This window comes from Bactrocera tryoni, chromosome 5 (genome assembly GCF_016617805.1).
Source record: "Bactrocera tryoni isolate S06 chromosome 5, CSIRO_BtryS06_freeze2, whole genome shotgun sequence".
Taxonomy (NCBI): Eukaryota; Metazoa; Arthropoda; class Insecta; order Diptera; family Tephritidae; genus Bactrocera; species Bactrocera tryoni.
In genome coordinates this window covers 6,200,566-6,220,265 of record NC_052503.1, presented here as the reverse complement: position 1 = coordinate 6,220,265, position 19,700 = coordinate 6,200,566, and the positions used below count along the sequence as shown (strand labels likewise).

General features: G+C 36.7%; 1 protein-coding gene across 8 annotated transcripts in view; it reads left to right on the top strand.

The window, feature by feature from the left end:
* LOC120776391 (phosphatidylinositol 4-kinase beta) overlaps positions 1-19,304 on the top strand; it is a 139,483-nt gene extending 120,179 nt beyond the window's left edge. For 3 of the 8 annotated variants that reach the window (XM_040107003.1, XM_040107005.1, XM_040107004.1), the window contains 11 exons: positions 12,143-12,254; positions 13,443-13,800; positions 13,889-14,080; positions 14,370-16,234; positions 16,308-17,091; positions 17,170-17,288; positions 17,348-17,485; positions 17,557-17,831; positions 17,898-17,986; positions 18,185-18,349; positions 18,420-18,607. In XM_040107003.1, coding sequence (XP_039962937.1) covers positions 12,143-12,254; positions 13,443-13,800; positions 13,889-14,080; positions 14,370-16,234; positions 16,308-17,091; positions 17,170-17,288; positions 17,348-17,485; positions 17,557-17,831; positions 17,898-17,986; positions 18,185-18,349; positions 18,420-18,607 — 4,285 coding nt within the window. Of the gene's footprint in view, positions 1-10,633; positions 10,918-11,062; positions 11,137-12,142; positions 12,255-13,442; positions 13,801-13,888; positions 14,081-14,369; positions 16,235-16,307; positions 17,092-17,169; positions 17,289-17,347; positions 17,486-17,556; positions 17,832-17,897; positions 17,987-18,184; positions 18,350-18,419 lie in introns of those variants that run through there. The other 5 variants (XM_040107008.1, XM_040107007.1, XM_040107010.1 and 2 more) reach the window with 5 other exon arrangements.
* Positions 19,305-19,700: the final 396 nt, after the last annotated feature.

Sequence of the window (19,700 nt, the reverse complement as noted above, 5' to 3'; positions counted from 1 at the left end):
ACTACAGCTTTGTAGTAAAAGAAAGGCGTACCCTGGAAATACTACGAGGGAGCGGCTGCATGTTCCTTGTGTTGCTAGTTGTGGAGTGTAAAAATTTGACAAGGATGTGTGGTAGTTCGCAGTGCATATTAAAACTTTGTTGACCTGAGTGCTCACACACACTTACAAGCATTTTTATTGAGAATGTCTGCCACAAAGTTGGTAAATGGCACTTTTCGCTGTTAAGAAAATTAAACTTTAGTACAAGCACACATGCATGTATGTGTGAAAAACTGCAATTTTTTTGTGAAATGTAATTTGTTGGAAATCGTGCATAACTTCAAAATTTGTAGTTTTGAAATTCTCACGTATGCTTCGTATGTAGTTGAAGCCAGTGCTTCCCATGCTTCATATGCCTGAAGAGCATCTAATTATTAACGCAAAGAATGCTTAATTAACACCGCAGTGGCTTTCATTATTTCGAATTGCCCACTTAGAGCGCAGCTAGTTGTGCATGTAATTAGCTGAACCTACCCGACGAACCTCTCTTCACAGCGTCTTACAGCGTTCACAAAGCGAGTTTTAGCTTTTAGCTGGCGTTTAATGATTCTCATGTGCTGGTGATATTGTGCGCTTAACGCCTTGGCAAGCAATAAACGCTGCCTTAGCGGTGCTTCCATGAGCTGCCTCAGCTTGCTTTTGACTTCAAGCAGCTGCTTCGTTTTGCACGCTGCAGTTTGTGTAAGAATTCTTTATAGAAGTTACCCGCCCACATAATATTCCTGCTCGACTTTTATATACATATTTCTAGGTATATCTATGCGTATGTAGATGAGAGTGGGTCGATTTACAGGGAGCCAAAAAAACGGAAAAATCGCGTATGCGGGAGAAGTTCTACGGATCATTTTGAACTGTGCTGAAGAGACTATTTTAAGCCGAAGATTTTTAAGAATTATAAAAATTGGTTCGTTTTGAGATATCCGATATTGACATTCTGTTGATCGTTCGTCAGAATCGGCCACACTATATCACAAAACTCCCATACAACCTATTACACAAATCTTTTAAACTTCGCCTTAAACATCGCTAGCTCGAAACCGGTTTTAGGTCCATAGTTTCTTCTACAAAGTTGGTCCGAATGATCCGCAGAATATTTCAAACATGCGCGATTTTATTAAAAAAATAAATCGACCCGCTCTAATGTAGGCGGTAAGGATTTTCTTTTCGCAGCTCGATTGATGTCATTCAACTCATCGATTTACCGTCATTACATTGATGCCTTTTATACTTGCCAAGCACCCTTCCATCCACACATACACACTTAAATGTGTGCATACCTTGGCGCATATGCATCCGTGCATACATTCATACGTATGTACCAACTTCATTCAGTTGCACATTTATTCAGCATCACTGCCGTAATAACTCTTTGAATGGAAAAATATTTGCATTCCTGACATTTCAAGCTGGGCACTTGCCAGCGCAGGATTTTCGGATTTTTTTATACTACATACTTTATTTTTACTTCAGCCGCGCAGTAGTCGAAAACATCCTTTGATAAATAATTGCTGAGCGTTTCTCTTTTACAAAGTCAACGCTCACAAATTCTCCACACTTCAAGCGACTATTTAAATGTTTTATTTCACATTGCAGTTTGCGTTCTACTTTGCCTCAATTTTCTCTCTTTGTCGCTGCAAAAGGATTTGCTTCCTGTTGCTGGTGGGGTTAACTGAAGCTTGTTGTTAATTTAAAAGTTTTGCTCTGAATTATGCGTATAGAGTAATTGGATAATAGAAAAAGACACCTGACATGACGGTTTGAAAAAATTATACATTTTGATTAGTCAGTGAAGTCCAACCAACGCTTAAATAAATTCTCCACTTTCTAATTCGTTTTTGCTTGCATTTGCTCTTTGGCCTATAAAACGAATCGCTTGCTGTACACAAAGCTCCCCATTATTCTTCTCCTTACAATGCTATAACTATTTTTATCAGGTATATACATATGTATATTTCAGAGCAGGTCAAAAATCAAGGCTATATTGACAGTGTTCTTAGATTATCGAGATCCAAACTGTCAACAAGGAATACTATCCGAGTGTTATGCGTCGTTTGCGCGAGGCTATTCGTAAAAATAGATCGGAATTATGGGCCGACAACTTTTGGTTTTTACACCACAATAATGCACCGTCGCATATTGCATTTTCATTTTCAACCATATTTGCCTGATTTAGCTCCGTGTGACTTCTGGCTGTTCTGTAAACTGCTCCGGAGAACCGTATCGAGTCAATTGAAGACATTAAACGTGAATAGCTACGTGCATTAAAGGTTATTCCAGAAATTGACTTTAACAACTGTTTCGAGGATTAGAATAACTGTATTGGCACCAAGAGGGATTACTTTGAGGTGTCATTCCTTTAAATTTGAAGAATAAATTAAGAATTTACTATGTTTTACTCATTGTAGCATTATTATTATACATTATTTTCAAACATTGAAACATTAAATCGCAACATGACTGCAGAACCTGCCCACAACATAACTACCAATAGCACAAGCCGTCATCAACTCCAACAGTCGAACTATCACGCTCATTAATAAGAAAAATAATAAAACAAAATAATCGTTGGCATTACAATTTCACTGTTTATAAATTTGATTGTCGTCATTAACCAACGTCAATGGTTTCGATTGTGTTGCCGGGTAGAAGACCATATGAAGCAATTGTCGCTAGCAGCTGTAAGTTGTTGCGTCGCCAATTGTCACAAAGCATTTAATTGTCACAATAAAGCATTGATGATGGCAAGGATGGCGAGAGAGTGGAGATTTTCTTTATGCAGTAGTCCATACTTATGACAGAGTTCTCCTGCCACACGGTCTCATACAACTCTCTTCTCCCATCTCAATTGACGGCAACCATTGCTGCGTACAGCTATTGTCGGTTGCACTTTTTGTGTTGCTGCGGTGACCTCAGCAACTATTTTTTAATAAATATGAATACCTCTGATATTTTTTTTGTAATCTGCTAAACTCGCATAATGACGTGGGCGCTTTTTTGTTGAGCCAAATTCACGTTTTCTTTAATCCACTAACAGCATTTATATAATATTTTGCGTGTCTGTTGCTCCACAAATTGTTTTTTATTACTCCCGCAAAATACTTTTCCTAATTAATTTCATAATGTTGCATAGTAAAGCAGATAACTGGAGATTTCAGAGCGTAATGCTATGTGTGTGCATGTGTGTTTATGTAAGTGAATTTTAATTAACACCCTTAACGTTTATTATCTCTCATGGCTTTGAACTCATAAACATGAATGAATACGATTTAAATGGGGAATAGCCAGCCTTTTAGCAAAGCACTATATTACATTCCATTAAAAAAAACGCCACAAACTAAAATTTAATTATGTTGCTGTACTTTAGTTTTGCTAAATATAAATGACAAACACATAAATCCATGGAAATATAAAGCGCCATTACTCAACACCACAAATTTAGTGGCTTTCACAATGCTAGATCTAACTAAAGGATTGCTGAATGCGAATGCTAAATAATTGCAAATTTTTATATGCAGATATTATATTTATTGTGAATAATATTATATAAGTATGTATTTTTATATGTTTATATGCACAGATAATTATCTCCAACAATTATGGTAAGTTTAGCTGCTGCATTGTAACTGCTTTATTTGCCTCATAAAAACTTATTTGCAATAAATATTGCTTACCAAGTAAACCAGTTTTTAACAACTTATATTCAAAAGTGTCAAAGTCTAAAATTAAAAACATAAAGCTAAGAAATGTAAGCTTTAACAATTAAGGAAGTGCTAAGTTGGGGCATAAGCGAACATTTCATACTTTTGCAAGGATTAAAGGGGAATTAAAGCCAGGGAAGTACCTTCAGCTACATAAGGCTTGTTAGTTATATGGTATCTAGGGTGAATATTCACTCAATTCTATTCTTTCTAACCACAAATATGCACCGTTATAAGAAAAGTACGCTCTCTCAATTTTATTAAGGTAACTCATCTGTATATTGGTAACTCATACTTGTATATATGCGGTGTAAAATCACCTAGAAGTTCGGAAATATTTATATTGAAGTATTGACCCGATTCAACGCATTTTTAATACGCAGGTGTACTGTATCTTTCGTATTTAGTTATTTATTTATCGCGTTTCTAGTAGATTTTAAATGTACCGTTATATGGGGAGCGAGCTGGATTATCATCCGATTTCATCCATTTTTACACTGTCGATAGGAGTTCTCATAATATTTACGCTAGGTGAATTTTGTTGTTGTACCTTTAGTGGTTTAGAAAATGTGTGCATTAAACTTATTAGAAGACGGCGCCACGCCCACTTTTACAAAATTGTTTGCCCACAAGTGCCCCTTCCAACTGCGATCCCATGTGCCAAATTAGAGTCTTATATCTTAACTTACGGTTTTCGGTTAATGGCGTTTTGTGGACGTGGCAGTGGTCCGATTACGCCCATCTAAGAACTCGTCTTTTTTTACTTAGGAGCTAGGGTACCAAGTTTCATCTAGATATCTCAATTTTTACTCAAGTTACAACTTGCACGGACAGACAGACAATCCGGATTCAATCTCGTCTCGTGATCCTGATCATTTACTTATAAATATATAACCGTATACCCATCACTATTAGTTTTAGATTAATGATAGAACCGCTATTATACTCTATAGCAACTTGTTGCAAGAGTATAAAAATTGATGTGCTTTGTCGAGCAAATGAAGTGTTTTAGCGTGACGTGGGAACGCACTGTTATGAATATCTCACGTGAGCTGCTCTCCACACTTATCGAACTGTGATTTTCCGTTGGACTGTGGCTTCGGAATGCTTTGTGTGAAAAAATTTTTTCAATTAACAAAAATATATTTCTATAAAACACTTATATACATATATGTATGTACATATGTATATAAAAATTAATATTTATATATTTTTGCAATTACGCTGCAAAGCCATGCAAATTGTGTTGAATTAATTTCAGCGGCATTTTAATGAAAATTGCTTTCCCACAAAAAACGCTTTGAGTGTGAAAAGAGACTGACTTTTGTATACAAGTAAACTTTTAATACTTTTATGAAACATTTTAAGTTTTTTAAAAGGCAAACAAAATAATGGAAATACCTTTTAATCTTCTATTGCCTCAACGGATTAATTTGTTATTTAAATTTAATATTTTCTGTTTTTTACATTATTTTATATAACAAAACAGCCAACTTAATTTTTCGTCAGTATCAATTCTCACCTTGCACACCCTTTTATGTACATACATATGTATGTGTACACAATTTATTAGTGTACTTGCTCCTCCTACTTCTGCACTAATTTTCAGCATAATCAATAACTGAAATACTGCGGCCATTAGCGTTGGCCAGCCAAGGCACTTAATTGCTAAGCGCGTCTCCACACACGAATCGTCTGTATGTTAGTACTTGCATGTCCGTTTTTGCTTTCTGTTGACTGCGTTAAACAGTTATTTTCGCGTCTATAAATAGCACCGGTAAATAACAGTCACTATCTATTTTTGTACATCTATTGTGTTTTTTTCTATTTCATAAAAGCTTTTGCCGTAAATATAATAATTATAAGCACACTCGTCAATTAAGTTCGTTTGTATTGTGTTATAGTATAACCGCTGGAATATATCTAGTTAGTACCGGCATTGTTTCGGCGCCAAGTGGCCACGACCCAGGTGTTGGTCACACGCTGTGCATTGATGTGCAACCGATTGTCTATGTGTGAGTTTGATTTGGTTAACTTTTTAGTTGCTACTCTTCGAAACTAAGAGAGACACTGTTCGATATTAACGAAGCCCGAAACTTGTTTAGGGAAATACATACAGCATATTCAGAATTCTTTTTAAGGCTTGTTAGTTAAACATTTATATAAAATAAATTTCTATTATTACATCTTCTTTGTTTAATCAGTTTTGTTGAGTAGCTTCATATTGTGCATTCCCAATATGCTCAATTGTAGCAATAACGTTTAATAGTCAGATAATGGCTTTCTTATGATAGTGCTATAAATTAATTAAGCGCAATTACCTTAAACCCAAAGCCAATGTGTTCAATAAATTCCTTGCATGCTTATCATTCTTTTTATCATTGTTAGCATTTTGTATTGTGTTTTTGTTTTTGTTTTTGAAAATATCAGCTGTTATCACTTCACGTACGCCAAATTTAAACGTGTTTGCATTCCCAATTTTTTCATAAATTTCTCGATTATTTAGCTGGTTTTTCAGATGCAATAAATGTTTGCTGAAAGGTCGCATTCCGTTAAAAAATTAAATTTTAAATTCTCTGTTGATGCTTTAACGCACCTACAAAACAGGCTATTTGTTGTTTTTATAACCTAAAAATGCTATATTAAGTATATGTACATATTAATTTTTCCACGAAGTTAATAATATCCGAGACCAGAAGGAACCGAGGCAGACCCTATAAAATATGTGCATTAAGGTTTCAGTAGGGTAATCTTAAAAAAATTTTTTTTTTGTGCATTTTCTGTTCCCTTATACCCTTAGAATTAATATTGAAACCCACTTTACCATTGGAAGGTTTCGTAAAAGGCCCAAAAATAATAATACCGCTCGACGTTCGGAGCGCTCGTAGTGCACACCTCAAATTTTAAACGCGTTTTTCTCAAAACACACTTTTTTTAACTGGCGGACATGATTCCGGTCGAACTACTCAACCGATTTGCTTAATTTTTTGTTTAATGTTCACAAAACGCCTAGCTATCGTCCCTACTAGATTCATAATTTTTTATAATTTATTGACAGTGTTATGACAAAATTAATGTAAAAAAACGTTAATTACTTTTTTATTTATCAACATTTTTTAGAATCATTCTAATAGGGACGATAACCATTCACGTATATTTTAAGAATAAATTGGGTTTTTGTGTTTCAGATGATCCAAACATGAGAAATCGTGTCCGCATCTCATTCACCCAGCTATTTCTCCGACAAATGTCATTAAAAAATTACGAAAAAATTTATTTATACACTCCACGATATACCTCATGATATGTGAAAAAAGTTCTATTGCAGAATAAAAATTTATATGAAAAAAATGTCAAAAAACAGCCCAGATTACTTTACTGACCCCTTCATATATATGAATGATCATCATGAAGAGCTGAGCCGATTTAGTCATTTTCGTTTGTCAGTATATACGCGAACTAATCCTTTAGTTTTTGAGAAATCGGATACGCCCTTTTCTTTCTATGAAGCTGCTTAATTATCAAAAATGCCGATATGGAATCACCATAGCATATATGTATGTAGCTGAAATACAAACTGAACGGTTAAAATCAAGTTCTTGTATGGAAAACTATTTCATTTGATAAGATATTTCCACGAAATTTTGTATGGTTTTCGGTCTAAAGCAATGCTTCAGAATAAAAATTGTAGATCGAAGCACTATAGCACTTGTGAAGGGTATAAATGTCAGAGACCCTATAAAATATAGTATTAACAATCAGCGTGGCGAGCTGAGTCGACTAGTCGAGCTGACTAGCCTTTCATTTTTTGAGGCATCGACCTGAAATAGCATTAGCATTTAGCTGTATAGGGTATTATGGCCGAAATTGAAGGTTTTGTTATTATAATTTATAATGTTACAATTGAATTTAAATTGTGAAATATCTTTTTCTAAGTTTTTTAATGGCTATTCTTTCATTTTGTTTTACTGTATATACTTTTTAATATTAATTTATTTAGTTCCCATCAATTGTAATTTACATTTAATTTACTTTCATTTTTTCGCGTTATTTCTCGATTCGTTCTAATTTATGCAGACTTCACCGTTTCCACACTGAGTGGTTTTCATAATTTCTTAACTTTCGCAATTTATCTTCTTTTTCTTACTGCTTCGTACTGTCGATTCGCTTCGTTTTTCTTTTATTTTTGCGCTCTGATGCAGCAATGTGTTGTTTCAGGTTTTATTCTCGTCTCTCTGACTTGTAGCCATCAGCAACATTTTATCTTGTGATTTTTTATTGCAAGTTCTTGTTTGCGTGTTATCAAACCGGTTTACCTTGCAAAGCCAACTTCGTTCTTCTGCGCTTGTATTTGTGCTAATGCAGAACTCTTTTGTGCAACATGCAGCTGCTGGAATTTGTTGCCAATTTTTAGTGCTACTACTACTAAGATACTTGCGATTCTAAAAATTGAATCTTAATACTTTTCACATATTTGTACTGTTTCTAAAAGACTAGCTGAGCATAATATGCATAATATTTTATATCCAACAAAATCTGATCTGTTACAGCTGAGCATAAAATTTCAAAATCGAAATAATAAGATAAAATAGTTTTATTGCCATTATTATCACCGTGAATATTTGTATGTATGTATAGTATGTACCTTGACTTATCCCTTCAGCTTAATCCCGTAGCCTTTGCAAATGATTTTCTCATCTTAATAAATGTTGTCCTCTATGTATTGCTACAAGTCTCCAAAGGCAGTGCGGTAAGTTTACAAACTATTACATCTTTTAACATGCAGATTTACCACGTTTGTGTACATACATACATATGTATATATGTACAAATGTGTGTATAGAAAGTTTTTAATTAAAAGTTGCGTATACGCCGTGTTGCCAGGCTTTCTTTCGCTACAAGCATATATCCTGCAATCTGCTGGCAAGGTGTGGAAAATTTGCTGCAAATTGAGTGCAAAGCACCGCTAGGTGGGAAATGCCATGCTATTTTTCTTTGTGCGCTTTCTCTGCAACTTCTCGGTCTCCGACTTGCGGTATTTAATTACTTTTGGCGGTACGAATGTAGTAGGTAAAACGGAAATGCCACCAAAACTTTATAACCGTGTTAGCTGTTTTCGTTTGAATAACTATTTTGTTGTTGTGTTTTTATTTTTGCTTTTGTGCGCTAGAACTAATTTACTGATAGCCGATATTTACATTGGTTTTCAAGTAATTTTCCCCTTTTCGAAACTTAACGAACTTCTATGATGATACAAGTGTGTTTTTACGATTATGAGGTTGCCACTTATTTATAGAGGTTTGTTTTGTTTTTGCATACATTGCATTACTACTGATGTTTTTATCTATTTCTTTCATTCAATTGCCACGAGCGCCAAAGTTTTGTTTTGTTTTATTTTCTTGCACCCGAGTGTTGGTGAGTGAGTACCCACATACTTATGTATATATCTATTGGCGTAAAAGTAGCAAAGGCCATGTACAATCGTAGTATGTAAGAGGCGAACTTCGTCGCAAACGAAGGGAGAATTTGTAGGTTCTCAATTTAGTACACATCTGTTGGTGGGAGAGCCTCTTCTGAGGTTCGTGTTCTAAAAGGTATATTTGTGGATGTGCATGTGTGCACCAATTTTGTGACGCTTGGCATTTTTATTTGAGAAAGCAAGAGCATTTTATGATAACAAAATCTATAAAACGAAAATCAAGAAATTTAAATTGCATATTTGCATACACAGATCTTTATACTTATACATACATACATATGTACATAGGTATTATCGGTTCAAGGAGATTCAAAATATGGAATCAAATTAAATTATTGTAAATGATATGCATTTTCGTCTATTATTATTTTTGCAAATGAATGTATATGAATATTAATATACATTATTTTGTATAAATTGAATATAATTAGTCAATTATTATTCATTGATTCACATTTAATTGCATTAAACGGTGTATTTATTCGCCTTTCATCGGTGCATAATTCGAAATAACTGGCAACCTTCTTATACAACGTTTGCATAGATAATTTAGCAATATAAAAAAAATTGAGTTCGTGCAACACCGCTAATGAGTTGTGAAATGTATAAATTTATTTATATAAAAAAATTTAAAAAAATTTTTAATTAAAAAATTAAAAAAATTTTTAATTAAAAAAATTAAAAAATAAAATAAAATAATATTAAAAATAAAATTTTTTTAAATATTAAAACAAAAACATATTAAAAAAAAATTTTTAATATTAAAAAAAATTAAAAAAATTAAATTTACTCTAAAGTATTTAAAACGCATTAACATTAATTTGCTTTTCGAGAGCAGTCTTCAAAAACTTATAAATGTGCGAATATGTATATTTAGTATTTCTTTCTTCGTTTTCCGCTTTGTTGTTGACTTTCTTAGCATCTGACGTATAAACATACAGAATTTGTGCCGATTGTTGATTTACCACAACAAATTCACAACCACATATGTACATACATTCATACAAGTGTCTGCTATATTATCATGCTCTTTGCAGTATATTGCACTTACACACTGTTTTTTTACTCACTATTAATATTATTTGCGCCTATTAATATTGCTTCCATTATTATTATAATTATTAGTAGCGGCTGTGTTTTTTTGTTTCAATTTCTCCAATTATTTGCACCTTCATACTCGTATGACTCCTCCCCTCGCCCAGCACCCGTCATGCACCTAACCACCATCATTTGCCTTTTTAGTACACTCGCTCGCTCTCGAGCTCCCCAAAACACATTTTTACGCTCTCATCGGCATAAGCTCGTGCACGCGCTGCTGCTCTCGCCACATGCACTCCGTGTACTCGTTACTGGCTCGCTGTGTCCCTGCTTACTCAATCATATGCTTTTTGCCGCCGCCAATTACTCTGGCGCCGTATTTAGTTAGTCAGCAAGCGTGAAACCTCCAAGTTTGTGTTTTGGGGCAAACGGTCAATAGAAACGAGAAAAAAGTATAAAAGAAAAGAATAACATCGAACAAATCTAGCGAAAGTACTTTTGAAGTGAGACATTTAAAATAAAAAATATTTGTAACTAAATTAGAAAAACAACAATAAAAGATAGTTTGAGGTTATCAAATATGCATGTGAGACAGTGAAGAGCTGAGAAGTGCGTGTGTGTACGTGTTAGTTAATCAGCTGATTTTTCGCTGCTGGCGCACTGGTTAGTAGAAAAAAAAACTCTACAAAACAAGCTGGCAAACACAATTTTCAGTTTTTTTTTTATTTTGAGCCAAAACCAGCTTCAGTCGTCTTTAAAAATTGATTTTGCATCATATTTAAAAAATTTTACTAGCTTACGGCTGGCACTGTAGTGGCCTTTGCGTGAAAATACTTCACACTCATGCTTGTAACAATCAAAGAGTAAATAGTTCGTGTGTACGTGAGTATGCCAACTTTTTCGCCATATCAACCGTCTGCCGTCTGCCATATTGCTCATACAAAGCACAAAATACTTATTCGAGTGCAAAATAATAAAGCTAAATTGTATGGAATTATTAGAGAAACACCAACAAAAAAGGAGAAACAAACGTGCCCATTCAAATAAGTAAAAATATGTGGAATTATCAATATGTTCCGCTGATTAATGCCAACAATAAAACAAAGAGCAAGTGTTTCTATACAATCCCACAGATATTTGGGTATATGTATGTATGTATATGCGAGAAACAATTAAATATTACATTTTTGCTGTGTGGTGTGGTGGGCTTAAAAGCCGTTCAACCAGTTTTAAATATGTTAAAAAAATATATACTTCGTGGAAATACGTTCATACATACAGGCGTACATATGGACGTAATGCAATTAGAGCAGTAAATATGCTAACACTTTAGTCTACAGTGTTATTGATTTTTAAGTGTACAAAACGTTTTTGGCTGCCTGCTGGACTGAAATATTTTTATATATACATACTTACAAATATGCATATACATACATATGTACATATGTGTATGTGTGTGCCGTATATCCATATGTTTTCTATGCAATCGTCGTGTATTATTATTGTGATTTTTAAATTTTTGTTAGTCTCATTGTGCCGCAGTCACTGAAGTTTTTTACTGTGATTTTTGCAAACGTTTCAAGCGCATACATACATATGTACATACATACTTTTGTGTCAAGTGCGAGTATTATACAGAATATGATAAGTGCATATGTACACAACCATAAATATTAATTGTGATTCTAGGCACCTTAGAAATGTTGGCTTGGTTCTTGAATCCGCCAATGAGTCAGATGTGCTAATAATCCTCTTCTCTAGAATATTTATTTATTTTATTTTTTCAATATATAATATACAAACATACAAGCATTTATGTACATATGTATGTATATCAGAAATGTATATAACACTTCTTAAAACCTCAAATCCCTTTTTCCACTTCCAGGTCGATGGGCATTTTACTGCCACCCGTCTCACAAGTGACCAACACACGCATCAATTTAACGCAACATCATCGCAATCGCAGCCTGGACAGCGCCTTGCAGCGCATACCGGAGGTGAGTACATAACAAACAAAGCAAATAACATTAAAAACAATGAAAAAAACATAAAATGCCAAAAATGATTACATCGACGGTTGAATGAACATGAACCTGCCACACAGGAAACATTCGAAACCCTGCGTAGGCGCTCGTGACACGCAAGCAGTTTATGCCAGCACATTATACTTCTAAGCCTAGGGCAAAGGCAAAATGGGGAACTTAATGACGAAAAATGACAAAAACTTGAAAAAAAAACTTGAAAAAAATGGATCTATAAAAGAAATTATTTTTGCCGTTATTTTACCCTTGTCTAAAAATGTGAATACATTACTGTCACTTGGCAAATAGATTTGGAATAGATTTGAGATTCTACAAAACCGAAGTTCTATGCGAAATTTAGAAAAACTGGTTAATAATGACAGAATGGAAATTTTTGCAAAGCAATATTTGGTACGTTCGAGATGACTGTTGTGTATACATACACTCATACATATGCACATATGTATGTACATACATATGTAGCAGAGTCAGTTTTTGAATTATGTGTTTGTTATATTTTGCATTTTGTTTGCTACAATAAACTTGTATGGTTTCGTGTTGTGCTTATGCTTCTCGCTTTCGGTTCATAAAGGGTGTCCCAAACTTAGCGCAAAACTTAAATTTGCCGCCATTTATGTAGTAAAGTATTGACAACCCTAAAAAAAAGGACAGGTGACAGTTTCTTCTTCTTTATTGGCGTAGACAACGCTTACGCGGTTACCAGCTGACAGTTTAGGCCTCGTCAAAATTTGTTTATACTATACAAATTCGCACAAACTACAAGTTTTATTCTTTTGCACAGCAAAAAATCCATATTGTTGTCTATGGCAAAAATGTCTTTTGTTTATTTAACAAAACCGGTGACTAGAAATTACGAAAGTGATTAGTAATCATACACCCACTTATTGACATAAAAAATTGTACTTTCCCTGAAAAGTCTACGTAAAAGTGATATATTACGGTACTTAGAAATGTAGCTCTAGAGTCTTGTAGCGTCTTATCGGAATCTCCTCACAAATAGAACTCCATATTCACTTATATATACATTTATAGCATTCTATTCTAGTTTATTCTTAGTCATTTAATGTGTCACAAAAATTGTGGGCCATTAATTTTATCGCACAACCGCAGTAATTACGAAATTCCCTTTCTATCTATCGACAGGTTGAAGTCTCATCGCCCAATTCGGAGAGCGAGAATACATTCTGCACACCATCCATTCTGGGCACTACTATGTGCTCGAAAATCGTCACGACTGCAGCCAATGTAACAGCCGCCCTCACAACCACCACAACACCAGCGCTGACGTCATCATTAACACCTTCGCCGCCATCCTCGTTATCGGCTACGCCAGCTAGAGTGTCGACCATAACAGGTGGTTTAATGGACTCAGTGTCTGCTGCCCCAATTGCAGCTATGACCACAGAGCCCACAGCCAACAACAGCATAAGCATTAACAACATCGGCAGCGGCGTGAGCAACAGTACTATTGGTATTGGTGGTGGTGGGGCCGTTGCGATTGGTAAGTCCAGTTAACTTTTATACTTTGTTCAAGTCTCATTAGCGTGTTTATTTTGCAATTATTTCGATGTTATTTATTTTTCCTGCAGTCGAGTCCTGCCCAACGTTACGCATTCGTCCTAAATCGAGTGAGGCCACGACACGTTGTGGAGTGGTGCCGCTTGCCGGTGCGGCATCGTGCAGTAATCACAGCAACAACACCAGCAGCAACAATAGTAACGGCAGCAGTAGTAGCAGTAAAAAGCGTGAAGACCTCACCAGTCTCGGATCCGATGATTCAGGTGGGTAATATCTTTGGATAAAGTGTGTTCGTACATACATATATGTATAGTTACAAGAAAATGGCAATCTGCTTTCAAAAAACATCATTCTTGTTGTCTCTTAGGAGTATAGATAAGTCTTCTTTCATTAAAGTAAACTTTTTGTCGGTTTTATTGTTATTATAATAATTTTACATTTGTTTGGAAAACAGTTGCACACACTTGTACCAAAACTCACAATTCTACAAACTTTCTGTCAAACAAAAGTGTACAAACATATTTTTAATTTTCTCGCACAAAAAAAAAACAGGCATAATTTGTGGTTCCGATTCGGATCAAATTTCTCTCAATCGCATACGTCACTCACACGAATCGCTAGACTCGGGTGAAATGGACGCCGAGGAGGAATGCATTGACATGCTCGAAACAACTTCTATGGATGAGGAATATGGTATGCTACAATCGGACTTGATATTTTACCCATCCGGTGAAACAGACTGTCGAACGCTACGTCCATCACGCAAGCAGAAACAACTTCAACAACAACAAAATCATGGCAAACACCTGCGCAGCGCCACTACCGATGCGGATGTTATGGGCGCCACTGAAGATGATAGTGACGCAGACATTGACGTCAAAGCAGCAGCACAGCTGTCGGAACGTATGCGCTATCGCGAATTGAACATGTCACAGGCAGCGTTGAATTTGGAACGTGCGAACAATGATACACCTACCACTCTTAATGTCGATGTGGACACACCCACGGCTGATACAGTGGATGCGGCCACACCAGTAACGATACAGCCGAACCCACTATTAACTTCGACGAGCTCTACGAGTGGCGCTTTAACAACACAACCCACACAGTCAGCGAAGACACAGAAAATCGCAGATGCGGCAGGGGCTGGCGCTGCTGCTGAACCACAGAAAAAGAGCTTCTTTGGTGCAACTAAGAATGCTTTCTTCCGAACCGCACAAAGCATCAGAGATAATCACGACAAAAAGAATGCAGCAAAGAATAAGAGCGATGAAAACACTGGCAACGCGGGTGCCAGCACAGCTCCGGACCAAGTGAAATCTCCCACAGATATATCGAAGAAGAAAGAGTTCTTTAGCCTGATCACATCGAATTCGATAAAGAAAGCTGCCGCCGCGGCAGCTGCAGCTGCGGCTGCTGCTACTTCTGCGCAACCATCTGCTTCCAATACGCCAGCCGCCACTCCATCAGCCGATTCAACGCCAGTTGAGCCGAAATATCCAAAGTTTCCATCTTTAGTGTCTTCCGCGATAGAAAGTGTGGAGAAGAAAGCTTGTGCTGCTACAGAAGGTACGGAGAGAACACTTAATCTCCCCCTGCCGGGTCTCGGTGCTTCCTCTTTGTCAACCTCTATTGCCAAATCGGCTTCCATCTCTTCGTTAAACAAATTAAAAGTTCCAGGTGTGGTAAAATGCTTCATCAAGGAGCGTCCGACCAACAACGAGCAATTGCAAAAGACTGAAAAAGGCCCCAGTGGACTGCTAAGATTCTTCGAATCTCCCGTCTTCAACATACACTTTGCTATACACTATCTATTCTATTCGAAAGAACCCGGTGTGCTCAGCTTTATTGGTAATAAGATATTCAGTTTCCCGGACCAAGAGGTAGACCTCTATATGCCACAGCTAATTGTCATGTACATACAAATGGATGAATTGGCCGAAGTGCTCGATCCTTATTTGACAATACGTTGTCGCAAGTCGGTGGACTTCTCATTGAAATGCCTCTGGCTACTTGAATCCTACAATTATCAATTCGACTCACTAGGCAATGGATCACGAAAATCGCAACTAGCCCTCATGAAGGAAATCTATTCGAAGAAAGAACGTAAAGTATTGAGTAAATCGGACGCTAAGGAGCTGCCGCCAGCAGCAGGCGGTGCTGTGGCTGCCGCTGCCGTTTCACCGTTGACAAAAAAGACACACCATCGTTCGCAATCTGACGCCACACTACTGTTGAGTGATTCACGACGCCACCCCTCATCCATCGCACTAAGCATATCAAATCGCCACTACCAACAGCCGCCATACACAACGCAAACTCTGCCGCTGATATCGCCCAAGTTGTGTTTAGGTGACTTGACTTCTGGGCGAGCCTTCGACAATGGTTGCACCTGCTTCGATAGCGTACGCGGCCAGGTGAGTGCTGTCACATTTTCCATGTTCCATTTTATGGATTTTATTTAATAAAATTAATTTTTTCGCTTCTCAGGTTAATGGCCTGCTTGGCCAAAAAACCGTGTGTTCATGCAACGCGCCTAAAACTGCCCCGGAGAAAGAGTTCATGAAAGCTCTGATAAATGTTGGGAAAAATATCACATCGCTGCCGTCCAAGGCGGAGAAAACCTCAGCGCTACGCATGTTTTTGAACCTGATTAATAAGAATCTGCCGGCTCGCGTTTGGCTTCCGGTATTTTCCGACATTCCACATCATGTGGTGCGCATAACAGAGGAAAAGACTGCGGTGCTCAACTCCAAAGATAAGACGCCGTACATAATTTACGTCGAGGTGGTCGAGGTGCCCGATATTTATTCATCCCCTCTCATACCGAAGATGATGCCATCACTGCGACATACGAAAAGCGAGGAGCACTTAGAAGGCGCCTGCAGCCATCACCATCAAATTCATCAGCACAATCACGGCCACAACCATGTGAGTTGTAGTCGCACATCGAGTTGTAGCTCACATGGTGGCGCTGCCATTAGCGGTTCAAACTCCGGCTCCAGTTGTCGTCGTAAAAAGGAGAAACTGCTCTCCGAGTCATCATCCGTGGCTTCGGATGCCCAGACTTCAACAGCTGCTAACGGCGATGGTGCACATGTATGCAACGCCCAGGCAATAGGTCTCTCTCTCGGTGGCCTGCATTTAACCGAAGACGATGTGTGGTCGCAGGAGGACGACGAGATAACGGCACAATATATGCATATGCGAAAATTAAGCGAACGAGATGCGGTCTCTCAAATGTCACTAGACTCCTGTGACTCAAGGGATCAAGGTATGTTTGCGATAAAATTGTTTCATATTATGCCTCTGGGAATAGAAATATCTTAAACTAATTGCACACAATTTTCAGGCATTCCTGTTCTTTTCAATATCGGCGATGTGCGCACCCGCCACTGCAATAACTTAACCTGCGAAAACACAAAATCATTCAACAATGATCCAGAAGATCCCTCAGCGGCAGCTTTGAAGGTATGTACTTTATAAAAAATTACTCAAAGTGCAAATAAATGATTTTAATTAAATCGCAGGAGCCCTGGCATGAAAAGGAGCAACAGATACGCGAATCATCGCCCTACGGCCATTTGTCCAATTGGCGCCTGCTCTCGGTAATTGTTAAATGTGGCGACGATTTGCGGCAGGAGCTCATGGCTACGCAACTTTTACAGGTTTGTAAACCACTTCAGCCCAAACATTCCTAACACTTCCATTTGTAATGCTGATTTTCTCTTCGTTTTAGATGTTCAAAATCATTTGGCAAGAGGAAAATGTCGATCTCTGGGTGCGACCGTACAAAATTGTTTGCTTATCCAGCGACAGCGGTCTGATTGAGCCAATCCTGAACACGGTGTCACTGCATCAAATCAAAAAGAATTCTAATAAATCGTTACGCGATTATTTCATCGACGAGTATGGCTCAGCAGATGGCGAACTGTTCCGTGCGGCACAAAAGAATTTCGTGCAAAGTTGTGCTGCTTACTGTTTGATATCGTATTTGCTGCAAGTGAAGGATCGGTAAGTGATTAGTTAAAGTATTTTTTACAGAACAGAAACAAATTAATGAATTTTGTTATAAATTAGGCACAATGGTAACATTTTACTACATTCAGACGGTCACATCATACATATAGACTTTGGATTCATACTGAGCATATCGCCGAAAAATTTGGGTAAGAAAACGATAAATAAATTAATAATATGTATTTGTAGCAGTTAGTCGTAATGCACACCAGTGTCCATCCACACTGACCCTTAAGACCCCTTTTGATATTTATTTTTCAAGTATAGCATTCGAAAAACTCAATTATGTATTAAGTTTCTTCTTTTATTTTTTTTTTTTTAATTTTTGTTGCTTTTACCACTTTCAGGTTTTGAGCAATCTCCATTTAAACTGACACCCGAATTCGTTGACGTCATGGGCGGTACGAATTCAGACCTGTGGAAGGAGTTCAATCACTTATTGCTTGTTGGCATGATGACTGCGCGCAAGCACATGGATCGAATCATAAATTTTGTGGAAATAATGCGTAGCAGTAAGTTCGAGTGTACACTCCGCATTAAGAAAGGGCAACTAGTAATTGTACATCTTCTACTTTATTCCAGATGCACAATTGCCGTGCTTCAAAAACGGTTGCTCCGGCACCGTACAGAATCTCCGAAAGCGTTTCCACATGAATTTGACCGAACAGGAAATGGAGCGCAAAGTAGAGCAACTCGTACAGGACTCACTCAAGAGCCTCTCCACAAAGTTATACGATGGCTATCAATACTATACGAATGGCATATTGTGAGAAAGGTTTTTCATGAAAATTTAAAGCGAGACTTACATGAAACACCATACGCTTACTGCTGCGTAAGCCGAATTGCAGTTGAAACATATGAAAACTTACATACAAACAAATACATAAATGTCAAGTGAGCGAATGAATAGTACATGGCGCTGGGCAGCGTTGACCACAGCGGCCAAGCCGTCGCAGTTGTATTGGGCAGCAGTGGCTGCCTTTCACCATTGTTTTGTATGTATTACTTATGTGTATTTTGTGTTGATAGTTTTTATAAAGGAAAAAAGAAATCAAAACAAGAATGTGTCGTTGCGACTGACAAATTAACTGACTGATTGACTGACTGTAGTTTTGTTAGAAAATGTGAATGCAAACAAGAAGAATACTAGTGCTATTACATGCGTCACCCCGTGGGATAAAGCAATGCTTTGCGAATTTTCAGCACCGAAAGTTTCTTCTTCACTAATGTATACTGTATACCTTCCTTTTTTGTATATATTTATATGCAAATATAGTAAATATTTCTAAAATCTACATACATTAAAATAATATAGTTATTAGTTGTTAGTGTACTATGTTTATATGGATATTGTTGTGTGTTGCTTAAAACAATAATAGTGCGAGTAATATGTGTAAATACACTTGAATAAATTTTAAAGCGCTGAACAGCGCGCACAATGGCATATTTTGAACGAAAACGAAAAAAACATGTGTTAACCACATTCAATGCGGCTGAGTTGGCGGGCGATGAAATGTTAAAGAAATCATCAATACATTTGAATACATTTCCATGTAAAATATATGAATTGGTACTTTTACTTTTACTTACAAATCTAGGCTTTTTCGGAATAGTACAGACCATAATTAAAGTTTGGACATTTATTTTTCGTGGTTTCAAATAGAGTATTAAAAAGTTTCGTTTTAGCGAAGGAACAGTTTGAAAGCGCAATTTTTATTTTATTTATTTTTTTTCTAACCTTAAAGAAAATTATTTTCAGACATATACTTTACTTAAGAAATGAACAGTTATTTATTAGCAAAGCGGTTGCTGGTATAAAAGTTCACGACATCTAGCTTTCATACATTTTTATGCGTTTTAGTA